At 36.2% G+C, this 24,068-nt stretch overlaps 1 protein-coding gene across 1 annotated transcript; it reads right to left on the reverse strand.

Moving 5' to 3' along the window:
* Positions 1-6,581: 6,581 nt before the first annotated feature.
* Luzp4 (leucine zipper protein 4) lies at positions 6,582-20,451 on the reverse strand. Its single transcript, XM_078033926.1, is given in 4 exon segments — positions 6,582-6,762; positions 6,764-7,044; positions 12,115-12,216; positions 20,257-20,451. Coding segments are annotated over 4 exon segments (759 nt in total).
* Between the last annotated feature and the right edge of the window lie 3,617 nt (positions 20,452-24,068).

The following is a 24,068-nucleotide window of genomic DNA, read 5'->3' on the forward strand; positions in this document are numbered from 1 at the left end:
ACACGTTTTATATTAAAGATGGAAATTTCCAGCAAAATACTTGATTAGCTTAATGAACATACTATTTATATCATTTCTTGCCATTGTTTGTTCACAGACATTCAGTAAATAATTAATAAAGTAAAGTCAATGTCCTAAGGATACGATAGTTGTTAAACATATTGTTTAAAATAATACATGCTACTAGTATGTATTAGTTGTATCATCTTTTCTTGCTTTTATATAATGCCTATTTAGAAGCTAAATGATGTAATGGATTATATTGGGATGAGGGGTAATAGAAAGAATGAGGGAAACTTTGGTAAGTAATTGCCTTTAAGGCTAGAAACACTTGGCTATTTGTATAGATATATAACGATATGTGGTTTCTTCATATATTGATGTTGGTAAATAAGTTTAAAACTTATGAAAACAACCATCAATATAAGTAGATGTCAAAACTCATAAAAACAAAAAGCTGCAAAGGGAAAGCCTAGTCAGATGAAAATGATATATAAAACCATATAGATTCTAAGCTATCAAGTTGAAAGTGCTGACACTTACTGCTCGGTTCACATTCAGTAGGTTATTTCTTTGTTGTATCTGCCTATGGAAGTATTCATTCCTTTTTTTCATTGCAAAAGACCTGACATCAATCATAAAGGATGAAAATTTTTTTTAAAAGTAATCTTTTACTTTGAAGGAAATTATTCAGAATAAATGTTTTCAAGCAATATTCTTTTCTTATTATATATTGGCAAATTAACATTTTTAAGATGAGATAATTTGATTAACTCTTTTTTAAAAATTCTTTATTTTTTATTATTATTATTTTTAATGTTTTTATGTGGTGCTGAGGATCGAACCCAGGACCTTGCACATGCTAGGCAAGCACTGTACTGCTGAGCCACAACTCCAGCCTCCGAAATTAACTCTTAATACAAGAGAGCCACCCCAAAATGTCTAAAGGGAAAGATATAGACTATTGAAACCAGCAAGAGAAAAGTGATTCATCACATTCAAGGAAACTTCCATAAGATCATCAGTAGATTGCTTAGAAGAAACTTTGCAGGCCAGAAGAGTGTGGAAAGGTAATATTTAAAGCAATGAAAGAAAAATAAAACTGCCAACCAGGAATATTGTATCTTACAAAATGGTCCTTCAAAAAAACGAAGGAAAGTGTTGGGAATATAGCTCAGTTGGTAGAGTGCTTGCCTCGCATGCACAAGGCCCTGGGTTCAATCCCCAGCACCACACACACACACACACACACACACACACACACACACACACAAAATGAAGGAAAGAAGCTGGGGATATATTTCAATGGTAGAGCATGTGGTTTAGCCTGCATGAGGCCCTGTGGTCAATCCCTGACACCCACCCACCAATGGTAAGTTTATTACCACTAAACTCATTCTACAAGAAATACAAAAGGGGGCTGGGATTGTGGCTCAGCGGTAGAGCGCTCGCCTAGCACTGGCGGGACCCAGGTTTGATCCTCAGCACCACATAAAAATAAAGTCATTGTGTTGTGTCCATCTACACCTAAAAAAAAAAAAATATTTTAAAAAAAAGGAAATACAAAAGGAAGTCCAAGTTGAAATGAAAGGATAGTAGACAGCAATATGAAGCTATAAAAAATAAAATATTCTCTGGTAAAGGACAATATAAGAAAAAAATATAGTAACCCATACTTCTACACTTTTGGTGCATACGATTTACAGCCAAAACAAAAAAAAGTATAAAGTTATGTTAATGAGTATACAATATGCAAAGATGCAATTTGTGGCATTGATAACATAAAGTGGGAATGGGTAGAGCTGTAAAGGAGTATACTTTCTATGTAAAAAGTTAAGTTGCTATCAGTTTAAAATAGAATGTCATAGCTTAAAGATGTTTTATGTGATTGCAATGGTAACCACTAAGAAAATCTCTTTAGAATACACACAAAAGAAAATTAGAAAAGAACAAAAGACTAGCAATACAAAAAAAATCAATAAAACATAAACATAAAGGAAAGCAATAAGAAAAGAAAGGAGGGACAAAAAGCTCTGACACACACAAAACAAGTAACAAATGTCAATAGTAAGTCCTTCCCTATCAATAATTACTTTAAATGTATATTGATTAAATTTCCCAATTAAAACATGTATAGATTGATTAAATGGATTCAAAGAACAAAGATCTAGTTATATGCTATCTCCAAGAGTCTCATTTTATTTTTTATCTGACTCAAAAGCCTAAGTTTTTTTATTTTCAATTTATAATTAACACATATTGATTGTATAAATTAATGGGATACACTGATATTTCCATACATGCATATATCATGCTTTGATCATGTCCATAACCTTCCTTTACCCTTTTCTTCCTCCCCTTTCTCCTCTTCCCCAGCCCCCTTCCCTGTCCCTAATAGTCCCTCTTCTACTTTCAGGTCATCTTTCTTCATATATACATATCCAGTGGTATAAAGTGACAATATCTCATTGTACTTCTAATCTGCATTTCATTGTGATTAATGATGCTGATAATCTTTTCATATACAAATGGCCAAGAAACATATGAAAAATTCTAAATAGAACTAACATATGATTTATTATCCTGTTATGTTACAACATGAATGAATGAACCTTGAGAATATTATGCTAAGTGAAATAAACCCATCACATGTTGTATGAGTCCACTTATATGAGATATCTAAAGTTGTCAAAGTCATACAAAAAGAAAGTAGAATGGGACTAGGGAAAGAGAGACAAGAGGAAACTATCGCTTTATGTGTTTAGAGTTCCAGATTTCCAAGATGGAAATGTTCTAGAGATCTGTTTGCAAAACCATGTGAATGTACTTAACACTTCTGAACTGCACTTTTAAAAATGGTTAAGATTAGGGATAGTGGTGTTGCTCAATAGCAGAATATGTGCTTAGCATGTGCGAGGCCCTGAGTTTGAGCCTTTAGCACCAAAAAGGAAAAAAAAAAAACAGGTTAAGATGATACATTTTATATTTTTAACCACAATTTTTAAAAATGAAAAAATGAACAAAAACCCCATTTTTAATAAACTAATGTTTTTAGTTGGTATATGTCTTTAAATTCATATGGTTCAAGTTTTTCCTTTCCTATATTAGGAAATTGAGACCCAGTAATATTAACTAATTTGTCTAATGTCATATTTTGAGACAGATTTGGGACATGGAGTCATGACTTCCTAAGTTGCTTCCATTCACTCATGCTACTTATAGCCCCTTAAAGGCCAATTCCTTAGAAAAACAGACCAGATTCTCACTGGCATCTTTTTTTAAGAAATGAGAAAAATAGTGGCAATTAGGCAACAAATGAGGCTAGGTGAAAGTGACGAATTTGAGAACAAAAAAGAGGAAAATAAAATATAAAAACTTTTACCTTCAGAGTGAAATACAGTATTTTTAGTATATTAAAGATCAGAGAATTAAAAGTTTCATTTGTCAATTATAATCAGACCTGAAACTATTTGAGGAATTACTTGGAATGCTATCTAGTATTAATATCCAAAGAGATGCTGAATGGTAAGGAGATATTAGTTATCACTCTATAATTAGAGATGGGGAGGGATGTTTTGTTTTGTTTTTTTGTTTTGTTGGTATTAGGGATTGAATTCAGGACTTTGCCCATGCTAAGTACTTATCTGACTCACTGAGTTATATTCCCAGCCCCTATTACTGAAGTTTAAATAGCAAGCACTCCAAAACTGAATAGCCCATTCCTTCTGAAGGTCTTGTCTATGCTTAGAAAAGCTTTCATCAGAAGGATGGTCAAGCTAATTTAATGATATACAGAGTTTGCCATTCATTTTATGTAAGTTTACTTAGTACAGGCACAAAAGATAGGCTGTGTTCTGCTATTTCTCTCTATTTACCCATCAATTCAGCCAAATAAGTCATTGATTGAGAATGCAGTCACCATGTCAGAAAAGAGGGGGGAAAATCTGAAATTGTTATCAGGTATTTTAGGGGATTTAAACATCCAAATTTAAAGCTGGGCATGGAAGTGATAGCCTGTAATCCCAGCTACTAGGGAGGCTGAGGCAGTAGGATTGTGTTTGAGGCCAGGCCAGGCCATCCTTGACAAAAATAGTGAAAATCTGTCTCAAAAAAATAAATAGCCTGGCACAGTGGAACACGCCTGTAATCCCAGAGACTTGGGAGGCCAAAGCGGGAGGTTCACAAATTTGAGGTAGCCTGGGCAACTTGGTAAAACCCTATCTCAAAATAAAAAGGTTGAGGCTGGGGTTGTGGCTCAGTGGTAGAGTGCTTGCCTAGCATGTGTGAGTTGATTCTCAGCACCACATATAAATAAATAAAAATAAAGGTCCACCGAAAACTAAAATAAATAAATAAATAAAAATTTTTAAAAAAAAGGTCTGAGGACGTAGCTCTGTGGTAAAGCAACCCTGGGTGCAATCCCCAGTACCACCAAAAGAAATAAGTAATAAAAGAAAAAGGAGGCTGGGGATGTGGTTCAGTGGTAGAGTGTTTGCCTAGCATATATGAGGCCCTGGGTTCAATCCCCAGCTCTGCAGAAAAGAAAGAAAATGGAAAAACCCAGATTTATACCTTGTTCACAATAAATCCTATTAAGGGTTGTTATTCAGTGTCTTAACAGTTTTTTAATACTGGAAATATTTCTTGTAAATCTTCACAAATAAGTGATATTCTGTATACAATCATATTTTATTTGAGATGTTTGCCCAGCTACCTCACTTTTTATTAAGACTACATTGGGCTTCTAGATTGACTTAATTGTTTAATGCAGAAATTTATTTAGCATCTGTGGCATGTCTTTATTTTCTGGTGAAGCTGGCTTGAAGGGGAAATTTTATATGGCACATGAAATTACTGAAGTCTTCATTTTATACTTAGCACAGAAGCAAACTAGTTCTGAAATATATTATTAAACCTATCTAGTCAACTTATATATGCATATTAAGTGGAAAGTTATAGAGGAGAATTAATCTTTAGAAGACCAATTATAAATATATATTAATTTTTCTCTATGTGTTCATTCCTTAATAATAGTTCCAAATTTGATAACTTTAACCTTAACTATTCAAGGACTATTTATTTGTTTTGAGGGTATAAAAATTATAATGACAGAAGATAAAGGAAAAAATTAAACATACCTATTCATTGTATTTAAATTTTTTTCTTTTGTGATGCTGAGGATCAAACCCAGGACTTTGCTCATAAAATGTATTTGCAAAATGATAGAAATATATCACTGGACGATAATGTAAAGGGAATTTTCAGTGTCTTAATGAAAGTATTATAGCACTTAACAAAAATGAATATGTAAAGTTAAATAAAACATGGAAAATCCCTAATAAATGCAGACACATGGATTGCTTATCATTGCTATTAATCACATTTTAATTTTGTGTAACAAATTATGTTTATATTTTTATTTTTTAAAGATATTTTTTAGTTGTGGATGGACACAATACCTTTATTTGTTTTTTATTTTTATGTGGTGCTGGGGATCGAACCCAGTGCCTCACACATGCTAGGCAAGTATTCTACCACTGAGCCACAACTCCAGCTCCACAAATTATGTTTATACTGCTAATGTGGGATGGAACCTTTTGCATTAAAGTGATGTCTGCATCAGACATTCTATGTATACATAATAACTCACACACATTTTAGAAATTTTTTGTTGAAATCATCAATTCTGTGCAATGCTTAATATAATATTTAATATAATATTCTGTGCAATGCTTAATATTTAACTAGACATTTGTAGACAATGCAAGCTGAAGGCAATCACTGAGAAATTTGAAAACTAAATTTTTATTCAATAACCTAATAAATTGCAATAAAAAGATCTTCTGTTTTTGAAAACTAAATTCATAGAACTATTTATATTTCTCTGATTCTTTTGTTAGTATAGACAAACCTATGCGAATAGTTTTAGAAGGCAACAGTGAATATATGTAATATATTCAAAATATACTTAGAAGGTTAGTATTGAATTTATGTACAAAATAGGCATCCTCTTTTATGGTCTGATTTTAGGAAAAGCAGAAAAGTTCAGCTGTCCAAAGACACATCTATTATTTGTCTCAGAAGACTCTCTGAGGACTTTTTAGGAAGAAGATAAAGGAAGGATACAAATTTATTGGCATAGATTTTATATAAATTCAGAGTAGTTATTTTTAAACCAGTTTGCCTCACAGGTTGGAAGATTCAAAGAGAATAGAATACTGACTAAGTCAATATATTCTGAATTCTGATTGTGGGGTAGGCTCAGTAGAAAAGGCTGAGTACATAGAGCTCTGCAAAGAAAAACAGACCTAGATAAAACAACTTAATGAGACAACCTAGGAAACTGGATGATAGCTACAGTATATCAGTAAATTGAAAGAACATTGATTATATATATATCTTTACATATTATATATCTTTACATATTATATATATATATTATATATATATATATATTCTCTATTTCATTAATATCTTTGTCCCAATACATGTCTGTTAAAACAAACACACATTTAGCCATTAAAATATAGAAATAGAAAGCATGTCTTTACATTTCCATATCACTTAACATGTACTAATGCTTAAGTATTCTTTGTATTTTTACCTGTCAAATTCAGACTCAGTTTCTGGTGATGATTTGAATCTTCCTCCTGGTGAGTATCTTCGATATCTCTCTGATTGGCCATAAGATCGCCCTGATTGACCATGATATCTCTCTGAATAATCATGATATCTCTCTGAATGACCATTAGATCTCTCCAAATGACCACGGGATCTCTCCAAGCGACCATGAGATTCCTCTGAGCGACCACGAGATCCCTCTGAGCAACCATGAGATATCTCTGATTGCTCATGAGATCTTTCTGATTGGCCACGAGATCTCTCTGATTGACCATGAGATCTCTTGGATTTGTCAGGAGATCTCACTGATCGGCTATGAGATCTCTCTAAGTGGCCTCGATTTCCTTCTGATTGATGCTGTTTTTCTTCCGATTGGCCTTGATTCCTCTCTGACTGGGTCTTCTTATTGTCATTGCACTTCTCCTGTAAAGGACCCCAATTATACAAAAAAATAAAACATGCTCCACAATTTGATTAAGTCACAATGATATTTCTTAAGACCATTTCTATGGGCAATTATTTCTCATGAAATTCTACTGTGATTACTTTTTATATACTAGTTTTTAGAACTATCTTGTAGAATAGCTCTGTTGTCCCTTGTCATTGGCACAAAGAATATTATGCAAATAAGACTTTAATAAAATGAAAATATGGAAAATTAGTCGCTTTATGAATTTTAATATATTCCAAGATCATGTTCTACCTACCATTTTCTGGATCTATATTTTGTTAAAGAAACAAAGATTATATGACTTTATAGTTTAGGAGAGGCAATATTTAATAACATTTCATAGTATACATCCTTAGGATCAAATACTGTTTTTGCCAGCTTGATGATCATTTAAGAAAATAATCTATAAATTCAATATAAAAACACATAATTCTAGAGAGAAAAACTAAGTGCAGGAAAGAAATCTATAAAGGAAGCAGAAGGTTGGCTTAATACTGTTCAAGTAAATTGACCTGTTAATTACTCAGTCTTTCTATCTTTTCAACTTCTAAACCAAAAGGCAATAGTGTGAATCAGCCTAATGGAAATAATGAAAGTTTGACAAATCTCTATGATATTACATAAAATAAGTGGATAAAGTTATATGAACTGTGCTGAGAAATCAAGCTTTCCACTAGCAAATGTTGCCTGGCAAAGAAAACATGCCCTAGATTTGGCATTATGCCTTTCTTGTATTACACTGCCAGAGGTGAAAGCAACTGCTAAATAGCAGGGAAGGCACCAACACAAAGAATATTCTGAATAGAAAGCGTCAATAACATAAAAAATATGAAAAAAAAAATATTTACTGGAGCCTAAGGCCATAGACACTCCCCAGCATTTCTACTGAAAAGTAGACTGGGTGAAATACACATGTATCTCTTCTAAGTGAATAGTATTGGGAGCACGGTGGCTCAGCAGAAAAAATAGGATTGAGGCCTAACTCCTGAAAACTCTTCTCAAAGGAGTTGTGGTCCTTTCATAAATGTTTACAATACGAAATAGTTTCAGGGGCCATAGAGTACATTTCTAGCATGTGTGAGGCACTGGGTTCCATCCTCAGAACCACATAAAAATAAATAAAGCTATTATGTCCATCTACAACTAAAAAAATATAGATAGATAAATAGATAGATAGAGTTTCAGGATTAAGATATAGCTTAGTGGTAGAGTACATGCTAAGCATGAATGAATCCCTGGGTTTAATCTCCAATACTCCCCCGAAAATAAATGTTTCACCTTTAGAAAATGAAATACACATTAGTTATCCTTCCTTATATGCAAGCAGAAACTTCCTATCAAAAAGAATTATGTTGAATAAATACAATTTTATCCTATTTAGTAGATTATTTATCCTATTCTTAGTTGATTAAATCTTTCAACGTATATAACTTGCTTATTAGAGTTGCAAGGCATTGTTGGGTGCAGTGATGCACACCTGTAATCCCATCTACAAGGAAGGGTGAGGCAGCAGGCTCACAAGTTTGAGAACAGCCTGGCCAACTTGAGACCCTGTCTTGAAATAACTGGAAATGTGGTAGTGCACTCAGCAAGCTTGTGTTAGGACCTGGGTTCAATCTCCAGGATCAAAAAAAAAAAAAAAAAAAGAAAGAGGGCTGGGGATGTGGCTCAAGCGGTAGCGCGCCTGTCTGGCATGTGCGCGGCCGGGTTTGATCCTCAGCACCACATACAAACAAAGATGTTGTGTCCGCGGAAAACTAAAAAATAAATATTAAAAAAAAAAAGAAAGAAAGAAAGAAAAAAGGAAAGGAGAAAGAATTGCAACACACCATCAGACACTAATTATTCTATTTATTAGTAAAATAATTATGGTTAACTTTCTTATATTTCTTTACTGTATTTTTGTGATGAGTTTTGCTATACTGGCAGTCTCAAAAGTTTCAAAAATGGAACTGGAAGCTAGGCATGGTAGCATACTCCTGTAATCCCAGCAGCTTGGGAGTCTAAGGCAGGAGGATCTTGAGTTCAAAGCCAGCCTCAGCAAAAGCAAGGCACTAACCAAATCAGTGAGACCCTGTCTCTAAATAAATACAAAGCAGGGCTGGGGGTGTGGCTCAGTGATCCAGTGTCCCTGAGTTCAATCCCCAGTACCCAATTGGGGCTGGGGTTGTAGCTCAGTGGTAGAGCGTTTGCCTAGCATGTGTGAGGCACTGGGTTCCATCCTCAGCACCACATAAAAATAAATAAATGAAATAAAGGTATTTTGTCTATAATTTTTTTTAATTTCAAAAATATGAGTTACATAAAGATACTATCAATTTGAAAACAGTTTTACAATATTCAGTTTATTTCTGCATCATGGACTGTATCAAAAAAGCTCTCATTCTTCTCTTTTAAAAAAATTATTTTTTTTTAGTTTTAGGTGGACACAATATCCTTATTTTATTTTTATGTGGTGCTGAGGATCGAACCCAGTGCCTCATACATGCTAGGTGAGCACTCTACCACTGAACCACAACCCCAGTCCAAGCTTTCATTCTTCTTTCCAAATTTTATCCCAAACCTCCTCATCCTACAAGATATAAATCAAATGTCATCTCTTCCATCAGACTTTCTGAATTCTCCCCAGTCAGAATGCATTACTGCATCTCTATAATGTAGAACATATACCCTATTAGAACATGTATTTCATCCTGCCTGGCATTACATTTCTTTCTTCTGTTTCTCTCCTACTATCACATATGGTATTTGAAGCAGGCTGCTTTAGTACCATTCGGGGGCTGCATAGAGTAGACACCTAATAGGTATTTGATCAACTTAAATTAATCGTTCAAATATTTGAAAATGCAATATGCTCCTCTCCAAAATAAGTAAATAATTTGCATTTACATAATTTTACAAAAATGGTTTAAGCTGCCAGAACCACCATTTTTTACTAAATGATCACATAACGCCATAAAAAGAATCAGTTTATAGGCCAAGCTGAAACATTAACACCAATGTTAGCTTATAAATCTGGAGGAGCACCTCTCAAATTCTTGTCCAGTGACCAGTCTACCTATAGAAGCTGAGGTAAAGGATTATACAACCATAGTCTGTCCCACTTGTTAGTTCCAGAGTGTATTTCATATTCTATTTCATCTCACTTCTGGTTTTTATAATTAATTTACAAGGCTACTAAAATTTTTTATACTATAACTTAAAATCAAACACTCTGTAAGAGGAGAAAAATTAGAATGAGTATATAGGATAACTAACAATAATCTATTTTAGCATTTTATAAATTCAGAGTTTCTATTGACCAGGGACTGCCTAGCAGTAGGGCGCTCGCCTCGCACGTGTGAGTCCCTGGGTTCAATCCTTAGCACCACATAAAAATAAATAAATAAAATAAAGATATTGTGTTCAACTACAATTAAAAATAAATATTAAAATAAATTTCTATTGACCAAAAATAGCAAAACAACCCAAATGTTTATCACAAAGAGACACAGGGGCAAAACTTCAACTAACAAAAATCTAATTTAGATTGTATTCAAGTCACCATGGAACAATACTAAGAAACAATCCCAGCTCTCAATGGAATTTAAAATAACTCTTAATATTAAGATATATAATCAAACTTAGGAATTTTTGTATCAGTTAATTCTTGGTATTTATTTACCTGCTCAATTGAAGGCTGCTTACTTAAAGGGCTTTGTCCAGACTTTGCTCCAGAAGGTTCTTCGTGTGATTTTTGATCATCAACTTTTTTGTCAAGCTTGTTTTGGAATTTTGTGCACCCTTTGAAAAATAATTATTTTCTGTATTTTTAGTCAGCAAATTCAACATGTCTTTCAGAAATATTGTGCATGACCTCATTTTAAAGCTATGCACTGGGTTTTGTAAAACGTGCACCCTTTGAAAAATAATTATTTTCTGTATTTTTAGTCAGCAAATTCAACATGTCTTTCAGAAATATTGTGCATGACCTCATTTTAAAGCTATGCACTGGGTTTTGTAAAACTTTTGATATTTCATTACTCTAATATCATCTAGGAGTCTCACTGAATTCTAGAACAATCTTTGCCATACTGTTTCCATTTGCCTACCCTAATAGGGTAATCTTCTTTGTATATAATACCTCAAATTTTATTTCATATACTATGTTGGGACATAGTATCTGAAATTAATTGAAGGAATACTCCAATAGAAAAAGAAGAGATAGAGAGAAACTGGCTGTCTTGTATTCATTGTATGGCTATTTGCTTCACCTATCTGCTTTGCTTTGGGTACAAAGACAGCTTAAGAAACAATCAAAGAATATAGATTTTCAAAAGCCTCAAAAAATAAATTTTATATTTGGCTAGGAACATGAGAATGGACCATCTCACCAATCTTGGCTGCTTTGCCCTTATAATAACAACCATTCCTCCTTTTTTCAGAATATGTTAAGCCACTTAAAAGATTCACAGGAGAATTATACTGAAGCTGGGTAGGCAACTCGGAGAATATGCGCAATGTTTAGATGGTCTCAACCTTTTCACTAGATCACATAGAATCTTAATTATTAAAAAGAATTTTCTACTATGGCAATCTGCAGTATATTCATATGAAAATACACTCTCTGAACCAACCAATGTGGTTAGTGTTACAGAGGATATTCTTCATACTCTACCCCAACTGTCTTTGCCCAACAACATTCTTTTTTACAAAATGTGGATGCTGCAGTACCCAGATTATTGACCATGCTCTTAACCTTCCTGCATTGCTTCCTAAATGTGGAAGGACCAACCAACCAGAAATGTACAAAACATTTCTTAGCCCATATGGTTACTTATCTCATCTTGCCCTTCTTTAGTGAAATAACTTAGATAAATTTAAAAAATTATTTCATTTGACATGGCATAGAGTCTTACCAACCCTATATGAGTCCTTGACTAGAAAAAAATAAGTAAAATAATGTAACTTTACAACAGCATGGCAAGCTCTTGAATTTGCTTACCTTGTCAGTTACAGATATTTCAGACTCTTTACCGTGTGTAATTTTTAGTATACTTTACCTTTCTGCCTGCGTTGTCTATGAGCATTTGATCGCCGTTTTGAAGCTGTAGGTTTTTTATTGTTCTGTTTTTTATTCTTGATGTCTTCCACACAGGTAGTTTCTATCTTTTTAAGGATTATAATGTCATCTGTATTGGAAAGTACAGATTAAAAAATAGAAAAAGCCAAATAACAACACTGTATCTCAAGTCAGCAGTCATCATATTTCAGAACATTTAAAAATTTAGTACACCTGAAAAACGATTTTACTATAATAATAATCAAACTGAAAAACCATAACAAATATCAAACAATACAGAGATTTTACAGTTAGTTTTTGGAAATAAGAAAAACATTCCTGTCAAACAGATCTGTGGTAACTGCACTTACAAAAATAAAAAAAAGCTTCAAGATTACAATAGCTCAAGGGAGGACCATTTAAATAAATGTTATTTCAGTTCCAGAGAAATATAAAGCAATAGTATCATTTTGGAATAAATGTAAGTGACAGACAATTACCTACATATATTTTCTTAAAAAGTAAGAAGGTAAGTGCTGGGGTTGTGGCTCAATGGTAGAGTGCTTACCTAGCATGTGTGAGGCACTGGGTTCAAGCCTCTGCACCACATAAAAACAAATAAATAAGCTGGGCACAGTGGCTCATGCCTGTAATTCCAGTAGCTTGGGAGGCTGAGACAGGAGAATTGTGATTCAAAGCCAGTCTCAGCAACTGCAAGGCACTAAACAACTCAGTGAGATCCTGTCTCTAATAAAATATGAAAAATAGGCCTGGGGATGTGGCTCAGTGATCGAATACCCCTGAGGAGTTCAATCCCCGGTATAAATAAATAAATAAATAAATGTATTGTGTCCATCTACAACTAAAGAAAAACATTTTAAAGATTTTGAAATTTAAAAAGCAACACAGTGATAATAAAAAAGAAGATAAGAAAACTAAGAAATTAAAATGGAAGCTCATAAGTGATACCACAGAAGTGAGGAGCTTGTATTACTTGTATTACTATGTATCAGGAAGCCTTTATTATAAGGAAAGTTCTTAGGTATTCAGGTAGAAAGCACTTACATGGCATGATTTGAATGATGGGAGACAACCTGATACCTTCCTAACATCTGGAATGGAAAGGAAAGCTCTACAGGTAGAATGTTGTATTGGTAGATAATAGCTTACTTATGTCAACGCATCTTCAGAAATAAACACAAACTAAGCATTTGGAAGGAGCTACAGATATTAAAAGAAAGAGGAGGAGTAGGTGAAAACAGCATGAAAGAGTCAGATAGATGCCAAAGATTAACCATTCCTTTACTGTTTTGTTCAGTGCTAGTCTTGCCTTAAGTCTCTAAAGATCTGATCCTGATTTTCTTTGAGATGCTGGTATCTTCAAAGGTGAAGCTCAACAGTCAATTGAGTGCATTTCTTTTCCTTTTTTGATGGAGTGACAAACTTGTCTAGGATGTGTGTGAGGCCCTGGGTTCAATCCTCAGCACTGCGCTCTCCGCTCCAAAAAAAAAAAAAAAATCTGTGGAAATCTCTGGTACAGATTTTTTTGTTTTGGTAGTACTGGAGATCAAACCCAGGACAGCATGCAAGGTAAGTAAGTGCTCTATCACTGACCTACACCCCTAGCCCCAGATTTTTTTCATATTACAATTATAAGGGAATATACAAATAGGATATCTTACAGACACATAGGAAGATATTTAAATTTTTTTATTTTTTTTTTTAGTTTTAAGTGGACATGATATCTTTATTTTACATTTATGCGGTGCTGAGGATCAAATCTCAGTGCTTCAAACATGCTAGGCGAGCACTCTACCACTGAGCCACAACCCCAGCCCCAGATATTTAAATCTTTAACCTCCCTAATATTCCTGAAACAATCATTACCTAGCTTACAGGGAACCAAAGATGGTGAATTCTAAAATAGGATCACAAAATTGTGGAGAGGAAAAAGTGAAGAGCAAGCTCCTTCCTGGGTCAGTACTTTTCACAGTGACATGAGAACATGCTCTGGGATCAGACTGTTTTGTAGCCCTCATATACAATTCTCAATGACTTAATTTTTCCATTCCTCAGAGTCACTGAAGATAACTTCTAATGGCTAACATTGTCTTAAATATCACACAAAATTTCTTGGGGTTCATGCAGACCTACACTACAGTTGAGAAACATTTACCAGATACTTTTGATTGGGATGGTGGAATGGATAGTTATCCGTCTTAAAAATAACACCCTTCAATTGAATAGTACTTTAAAGTATACAAAGCATTTCTATATAAAAGCTCTTATACATTACCTAGTATATATAAATAAATAAACAAACATTTACTTTCCAAGTACTGTGCCCTGGCCCTGAAAGATCAGCAGAGAGTATTCTATCATTGAGCTAGAGCTCCACCCCCACTGACTCTCTTTGTAAACTAAGTTCACATTTTAAAGGAAACTTATTTTAGTGAAAACTATAAAACTGCCTAGATCCAGCAGCTTGGGAGGTTGAGGCAGGAGGATCACGTGTTCAAAACCAGCCTCAGCAACTTAGCAAGGCCCTAAGTAACTCTGTAAGACCCTGTCTCTAAAATATAAAAAAAGGGTTGGGGATATGGTTTAGTGGTTAAGTGCCTCTGGGTTCAATCCCTAGTACACTGCCTCCAAAGACATATATATATATATATATATATATATATATATATATATATATATATATATATATATTTATATTATTTTCCAAGTTAACTTGTGCTTGCTTCCCAATAAAATGGAAAAGCTTTGTATAATACAGATCTTTTATCTCACTTCTTGGAATACTAAATATTCTATTTCTCTTTGCACTTAGAACACTGATATGGTCACACTGAGACAAGCCTGTAGGGCATAGTGCTTCTCTAAACTAATGCAGAATCTAGACATAAGTATTCAAAATGCCAACAGTGATGAAAATCAAGTAAATAGGAAATTTTAATTTAGAAGGCGCTTCAGATTCAAATGGAGAAAAATAATATACTTCAGTTATGTAATCCTTTTGTGTGTGTGTGTGTGTGTGTGTGTGTGTGTGTGTATGTGTGTGTGTGTGGTACTAGGATTGAATCCAGGGTCTCATGCCCGCCAAGCACATTCTCTGCCACTGAGCTAAATCCCCAGCCCATCCATTTTATGCTGCATTTTCTGAAAATAAATCTAGCATTTGAGTGTTCATAAATATTTCATATTAAATTCACAAGTGTTCAAATTGAAATGTAATTGAAAAAGTGCATTAGGAAAAGATGTCTGTGCCCCCAACTTAGAAATATGCCATGAGACAGAAAAAAAGGCGTTTGTGTATATAGCCTAAGTAAGAGTATCAATGAATTTACAATGACATTCCTTTAATTCTTTTTATAAATGTTTCCTTATTTGAGTTTCCATCGTCCCCTCTAGATCTAAAATTCTATAACAAGATTAGAAAATTGAAGGGAAAAAAGTAGTATAAAAATATTTCTGGGTGGAATGTGATGATCATTATTATCCAAAGTACAGGTATGAAGTCACGAATTGGTGTGAATATATTGTGTATACAACCAGAGATATGAAAAATTGTGCTCTATATGTGTAATAAGAATTGGAATACATTCTGCTTCATATATAAATAAAAAATAAAATTTAAAAATTCTGTTTCATAGAAATTCTTTTAGGTACATAGTAAATGTTCAATAAATATCTTAATTCAATTTAATTGGCATTCAATAATAGTGACACTAAAAGGTTTGCTCAAGTGTACCTATGTGGCCTGTATAAAGCACTTAATGTTTTCTATTTTGCTTTTTTTCCCCTCTCTGGATATATAGGTGTATGTCAAGTGGATCAGAAATAACAGATGGTTTCATAGCAGAAAAAAGAAAAAAATCTTCAAAAAAAAACAAGCTCTTTGATTTTTCAAACATAACATTCTTTTAAAAAATTAATTAGTTAGGGCTGGGGATATAGCTCAGTTGGTGGAGTGCTTGCCTTGCATGCACAAGGCCCTTGGTTCAATCCCCAGCACCACACACACACAAAAACAAACCCTTAATAGTTTAAAAATAAACCCTTAATTAGTTTTTTAAATGTCTCCTAATTATTCACACCCTTGACATGAGTTTTGGAGTTTGGTTGGTTGGATTTGTTTTTTTACTGAAATCATACATAATTTTAATTCCTGGACTTTGAAATCCCAGACTACCATCCGATTTGGTGCACTGTAAAGGAATTGTAAAACAATATATACAGTGCTAAAAATCAGAGATCTTGTCAGCTGTGATTTAGAGATAAAACCTACTTCCTTCTCAGCCTTTCCATAGGGAAGGGAAAACAAATGCTTCAAACCTGGGTAAAATGTCTAAGGACCCTTCCCATGTAAGCTATGAGGTTATGAAGGAGGTGTCCTTAATATAAGAATCAACCCTTTTCCAGGTTCTTGTGTCCTTTCCCTTAGTTTTCAAGATGTATCCTTACAGAGATATGAGGTTTTGCTTATGCTACTTTCTGTAATGATGTCACCACTGTAACCACCTGAAAAAAAAGACATCTCAAGGAAGCCATCTCTCAAGAACTATTCTTATCTAGGTATCACCAAAAAAAAAAAAAAAAAGGCTATTTGAAATTTTGGCCTGAGTAAGTTAGTCTCAGGATTAAAGAAAGGTAACATTCTGTAAACATTTTTAAAATTGTTCACACTACTTGAGATACTGCATGAATAATTTTCTTTTAAATGTGTGTGTGTGTGTGTGTGTGGTGCTGGGGGATTGAACCCAGGACCTTACGTATGCTAAATATGCCCTCTACCACTGAGCTACACCCCCAAGTCCCAATTTGTTTTTAAATGGGAAAACAAACATGCAAAATTTATTATGCACCTAAGTGTGGGAGTATTAGATCCTGAATAATTAGATTTTATATAAATTATGTAATTAATTTTCTTGTGAAAGGGCTGGGGTTGTTGCTCAGCGGTAGAGTGCTCACCTAGCTCTGGATTTGATCCTCAGCAACACATAAAATAAAATAAAGATATTATTGTGTCCATATACAACTAAAAAATAAATATTTTTTTAAAAAAATTTCTTGTAAAAAGCATAATCATATTGTATTATGTTTTCCAGTGGGTCAAAAGCTCTATTTTATATTTATAAACATTTAAAGCACAATTTTTGTAAACAACATTTAGAAGTTCAGAACACTAGGATCCTCAAAATATGTGACAATAGTGGCGTACTCCTTAATCCCAGTGTCTCCAGAGGCTACGACAGGAGGATCATGAGTTCAAAGCCAGCTTCAGCAACCCAATGAGACCCTGTCTCTAAATAAAACACAAAAAAGGGCTGAGGATGTGGTTCAGTGGTTAAGTGCCCCTGGGTTTAGTCCCCAGTACCAAAAAGAAAAAAGAAAAAAAAAGTGACAATTAGCTAAAGGATACAGCCTGTAGGAGGAAAAAAATTTGACAAAATGACAGCAGGTTTCTCTCACTTTCTAAAAGATTCTGATTATACGTAATTCAGAACACTTTAAACAATGCAAACTGCATATATTACTTAATAGCGTCCTCAACTAGATTGAGGTATTTAAGAAGAGGCCATTGTTTACTGATTAATGTACTAAGTGCCTAATACAGAGAAGATACTATATTTGTGCATGTATGATCCAATACATCTGTCAGACAGAAAGGGTTCCTTTCTTTCTAACCATCCTAAATTTGCCTTCATCTCCTTTTAGATCAAGTGGTGAACAAGAAGTGTAATTCCTATAAAGTTCTTGGTGTTACCATTCAAATTTTTTTTTCCTTCTTCCCCATAATCCCAGCCCTGGACAGTGACCCAATTATTTTTTTGCAGTGCTAAGGGTTGAACCTAGGGCCTCACACATATTAGCCAAGTGCTCTACCAGTTACTGAGCTACACCTTTACTCCCATAGATAATATTTTTTAAAAGTCATCTTAATGCCACAAAATATTTCAGAACTCATGATGGAGTTAGAAGTGGTGACCAAGCAGCAGTATGGAATCCACAAGGGTCTTTGTCTTACAAGAAAGCCTGTTGCTACCACACACACACACAAAATAAGGTTAAATCTATTTTCAGATACAATGATCTTGTATATATTGTATATAGAATTTCTTAAGGATACATACACATACTACAGTTAATAAATTCATGAAGTTTAGGATATAAGATTTATAAATAATAATAAATTACATTTCTATACACAGTTTGAGTATCCCTAATCTGAAAATCTGAGGTGCTCTAAAATCCCCCACAACTTGCTGATATTTTTAGAGCTTCAGGTTTCAGAGTATTTTATATTTTGGATTTTTGGATTAGGGATGCTCAACTGGTAGTCCATGCAAACATCCCCAAATCTGAAAAACTCCAAAATATGAAGCATTTCTGGTCCTAAGCATTTCAAATAAGGGATACCCAACCTATACTAGCAATGAATAATAAAAAACAAAATTAAGAAAACAATTCCACCAAGATCTCTCAATAAGGAGAGAGAATAGTCTTTTTTTTTTTTTTTGTACTGAGGATTGAACCCAAAAGTGCTTTACCACTGAGCTACATCTCCAGTCCATTTTAATTTTTATTATTTATTTATTTATTTTGGCAGCAGGGATTGAACCCAGGGGTACTTAATCAACGATCCACATCTCCAACCCTTTTTATTTTTTATTTTGAGTTGGGGTCTTGCTACATTGCTTTGGGCCTTGTTAAATTGCTGAAGCTAACATTGAACTTGCCATCCTCCTGCCTCAGCCTCCTGAGCAGGTGGGATTACAGGCTTGCACCACTACTCCCAGTTGTATTTATTTTTTTTTTATCTTGAGACAGGATCTTGCTAAATTGCTGAAGCTGGCCTGGAACTTGTGATCCTCCAGCTCAGCCTCCCAAGTAGCTAGATTACAGGGGTGCACCATTGCTGGGAACAAATGGTGTTGGGACAACTAGATATCCACATGCAAAAAGATGAGGTTAGATCCTACTTCACATCATTCAGAAGAATTAACTCAAAATGGACTCCCCACTTATAAGGGCAACCCTCCTAGGTCTTTTATTTTTAAGTTCCACCCTTGGTGGCTCCCTCTCCTTCGTTTCTTCTTCTTTTTGCTGTTCTGGGGGTTGAAGCCAGGACCCTATGCTCTTGGCAAGTACTCTACCATTGGGCCCTAACACTAGCCCTTACCTATTTCTAAGGTTCTCCATTCCTGCTTTACTTCTTCTCTTTCCAAGGTTTTAGCCCTGGCTCCTCCTGCTCCTATGGTTTCCTTGCTCCATCAGCTTTCATTGCTCTGCTTTCCCTCCATATTTCCCCCACTCCCACCCCAGGGGACTGAAACCATGGGCTAGCTCTTGCACCCTACCGCTGAGTCTACCCCATCCTCTCCTCATTTTAAAGATGTCCTTGTTTTTCCCCCACTCTATTCTTCATTTCTATTAAGAGGAGATACTGGAGATTGAACCCAGGGGCGCTTTACCACTGAACCAATTCCCCAGCGTCTCCCATTTTTAGTTGCAGTTTGACACAATACTTATTATTATTATTATTATTATTATTATTATTTGTTTGTTTGTTTGTTTGTTTATTTATTTATTTAATGTGGTGCCAAGGATAGAACCCAGTGCCTCACACATGCTAGGCAAGCGTTTTAACACTGAGCCACAACCCCACCCCACCCCAGCCCTTTTTATTTTTATTTTGAGACAGAGTCTCTAAAGTTGCCCAGACTGGCCTCGAATTTATGATCCTCCTACCTCAGCTTCTCCAGTCGCTGGGATTCCAAGTGTAGGCTACTGCATCCAGCTTATTTCTATTGTTTTGACAGGAGGTTTCCTTACATTTGCCAAAGCTGGCCTTGAACTCCTGGACTCAAGTAATCTTCCTGCCTCAGCTTCCAGAAGAACTGGGACTTTGCTCGCAAAGGCTATTACTCTTTTCTAAATTCCCGCTATATGCTCTGCTCTTCCCACTTCCAAGTTCCGCGGGCTGGATGTCACTGCTCTACTCCTCGCCCCAAGGGGCTCCACTCTATTTCCGTGATCTTTTCTCTCTATCCGTATCAACTTTTTTCTCATTTCTATGGTACACTCTCCATCCACAACCCCACCTCTTTCCAAGTTCTACCCCTCACTGATCCCCGACCCTCATCTCTAATTTGAACCCCGCCTCCTTTTCATTGCTCGTCCCATTTCTATGGTGCACCCTCTCCACTCCTTTGTGCGATTTAGGTCCGTCCTCAAAGCGATGCCTTTCCCCCTCATTTCCTACGTGACCCTGACGGGTCAGGTCTTTCCTTCCCTCAGTTGTTTCTTTCCCTCCTCTGCTACTGCGCCCCATCTGTTTCCATAACTACCAGCCCAGTTAGGCTCTCTGGCTGGCTCATTTACAAAGTCTACCCCACCCCTACCCCAAACCTTCCTTTTCTAAGGTGTATGATAGCAAGTGAATAATGAGATCCCTGGGCTGGGGTTGTGGCTCAGTGGTAGAGCACTTGCCTCGCTGTGAGACCTGGGTTCAATCCTCAGCACCACATAAAAACATAGATAAGTAAAAATAAAAATATTGTATCCATCTTTAAAAATCTAAATAAAATAAAATCTGTCCCCCATGGGAATTACGAGTCTTGGGAAAGGAATTAAAACTTTAAGGGCTTCACTGTCCATTTAAAGGTCTGAAATAAGAGACTAGGAGGCGCCAGGGTAGGAGCAGTGGGCGAATAGCGACAAAACCACCTGCCAACATCTACAGAAACCACTCGCCAGCATCTACGAAGACCTGAGTCCACTCCCTAGCACCACATAAAAACCGACCAACCGGCCAACCAATCGCCCCTTCTCCCACTCCTTCTACGCACTTCCAGGGAGTCCCTAGCAACCGGTCCCTGGCAGTTAGTCATTTATGACACACTTCAATATGAGGAGTTCATGTGACCTCGCAGGCCTGAAAGAAGAACGCGGATTGGAGTCATCTCTCAGGAAAATCAAACACATCCAAAAGATTGCCTTTTAAAATTTCCCTCAGGTGTCCCCACCAGCAACTTCCAGCACACCCCATGCAATTTCTGTCAGGGTTCCCCTACTAAAGGATAGAGGCACGGTTAGGGAGCAGAGACCAGGGACAGCACGGAGTGTATTTTTGGGATGGGGCGAGTTTGGTAACATGAGGTGGAAGCCTCTCTTGAGAGAGGGCGGCAACGCCATCGCCAGCCTGTGCTAGACAGAAGGAGGTCTCCCACTCAAACACATCTAGCCCTGACTCTGGGGGATGGGTTCTGGCCTCTACATACCTAGAGACATATCCAGAAAAGCCAGCTTTCCCCCATTGTTGGGGTTTGTTAGCACTTTCCCAGAAAGTGTTAGGTTTGAAAGCGTAGCCATCTCCTTGAGACTGCACCAAACTCCTAGGACCAACATAAATAGCACCCCCTCCTGGCTCCACGGAGCTCCTAACTGGATCTGCCAATCACAGTCTTTCCCTTTCCCGTTGCTAAGGCTCAAGGGGTGGAGTTTGGTGCACACGCAACACTGGGCCACCAATCAGGAACGTGGCTCATCTAGAAAAATAAAAGGTCCACCCATCATCCCATCATCCCCCACTTTTTCAAAAGCGGTCTCTAGGGAGAACGCCTCACCTTCAGTTACTTGAGATGTATCCTTTAGACTTCCCGGGACCTCTGTGATTTTTAGGTCACTACCTTATCTGCTTCTCTTGCTCTTAACCCCATGTCTCCACTTTGCTATTGGCATTGCTGGCAAATAAAACTCTGTCTCCACACAATGGGCTGGTTTTCTGCTTCTCTCAAATTGGAAGAGCTACCACAAATCTTAGTGGCTCAAATCTATCCACAGGCTTCAATGCCACTAGCTTTTGGATGACCTCCTTAAGGGTGTGTCCATGATTTTTTTAAGAAAAAGTGCAAATGTTGTTATTGCCTAAATTCTGTTCGATAAACACTTTCCCCACTTTAGAGGAATGTTATATGTCACTGGTTCTTCAGCGGATATAAAAATCAAATTAATAAATTTTGGCAGGGAGGGTAGCGGGCATTGAACTCAGGGGCATTCAACCACTGAGCCATATCCCCAGCCCTATTTGTACTTTATTTAGAGATAGGGTCTCACTGAGTTGCTTAGTGCCTCAACGTTGTTGAACTTGGCTTTGAACTCCTGATCCTCCTGCTTCAGCCTCACTAACCACTGGGATTACAGGTGTTCATCCCGCGCCCGGTCAAATTAAAAAAATTTGAAAGCTGAACAACTTGAGCTGTTAACAGAAGTCACAACAAAAATGTCCGAGGAAGAGGAGTGTGGTGCCACGCATCTCTCTCTCTCTCTTTTTTAATTTATTTTTTTAGTTGTAGATGGACACAATACCTTCATTTTATTTTATTTTTTATGTGGTGCTGGGTATGGAACCCAGTGCCCCACACATGTGAGGCAAGCATCTACCACTGAGCCACAACCCTGGCCCGTGGCATGCATCTCTAGACCCCAGGAATCTGAGGTTCGAGGACTGCTTTAGAACAGTAGTTCCATGTCAGCCTGGGCAATGTAGTAAGAATCTGTCTCAAAAGAGAAAAAAAAAAGTCTAAAGAAATTTTAAAATGGAACTCATTTAACTATTGTATTTAAGTAAATGCTTAGCAGCTAAGACCTAAAGATTAATAAGTTATTTCTCAAGGCATGTACAGTTGCCTGAAGATAATATATACATGCAAAATATTAATTTAGGTACTTTACTCTGTAATTAAATATTGAGTTCCTACTATTTAGGCTCCGGGAATACATGTATCTACACAAGGTTTTTAGAACTTAAATAAGAAAATCCACCTAAGGAATCAAGAAAAATTGATTTATATCTTGAAAGATTAGGCAAAACTTGAGGAGGGCAGGAATGATATTTCATTTTTGGAAGAAGGGTAAAGGGAATTGAACCCAGAGATGCTTAACTAGTAAGCCATATCCCCAGCTCTTTTATATATATTTTTTTGGAGACAGCGTCTCCCTGAGTTTCTTAAGGCCTTCTTAGGGTAGGAGTACCTCAGCCTCCAGAGCCGCTGGAATGACAGGCTTGCGCCACTATGCTCAGACAGGAATGATATTTCTTGACAGGGAAAGCAGTGCTACCAACACACTCTGGAAAGTTCTAGAAATTCTCTGTGGTAGAGTACTAAGAAATGAGTATAAAGAAATCAGCAGAGGGCTGGGGATGTGGCTCAAGCGGTAGCGCGCTCGCCTGGCATGCGTGCAGCCCGGGTTCAATCCTCAGCACCACATACAAACAAAGATGTTGTGTCCGCCGAGAACTAAAAAATAAATATTAAAAAAATTCTCTCTCTCTCTCTCTTAAAAGAAAAAGAAATCAGCAGAGAGGGCTGGGATTGTGGCTCAGCAGTAGAGCGCTCACCTAGCACAAGCATCCAACTACAACCATATGTGTGTGTGTGTGTGTGTGTGTGTATAAATCAGCAGAGATTAAATCATGGAGCCATATTAAAATCACCTGTTGGACTTATTAAACTCTCAGTTTCTCAGTCTTGGGAGAAGGAACAAAAATGCACATTCCTAACAAGTTCCGAAGTGATATTGATGCTGCTGGTCTAAGGACCACATTTTGAGAACTTGGCTTCAAACACTGGAGACAGAACCCAGTCTTTATACAATTTCTCTATTTACACTCACTATCTCAATGATCTTGTCCAGTTTGACAGTTTTCAAAAGCAGAGGTACAACCAAGTGTGGTGTCACATGCCTATAATCCCAGTGGCTTGGGAGCCTGAAGCAGGAGGTCACTAGTTCAAAGCCAGCCTCAGCAACTTAACTGAGGACCTAAGCAATTTAGCGAGACCCTGTCTCTAAGTAAAATATAAAAATGGCAGGGGGTGTGTATCAGTGGTTAAGTGGCCCTGGGTTCAATCCCTGGTACAAAAAAAAAAAATGTCTACCAAATTTGAA

Source organism: Ictidomys tridecemlineatus, chromosome X, assembly GCF_052094955.1.
Source record: "Ictidomys tridecemlineatus isolate mIctTri1 chromosome X, mIctTri1.hap1, whole genome shotgun sequence".
In the NCBI taxonomy this organism is placed as follows: Eukaryota; Metazoa; Chordata; class Mammalia; order Rodentia; family Sciuridae; genus Ictidomys; species Ictidomys tridecemlineatus.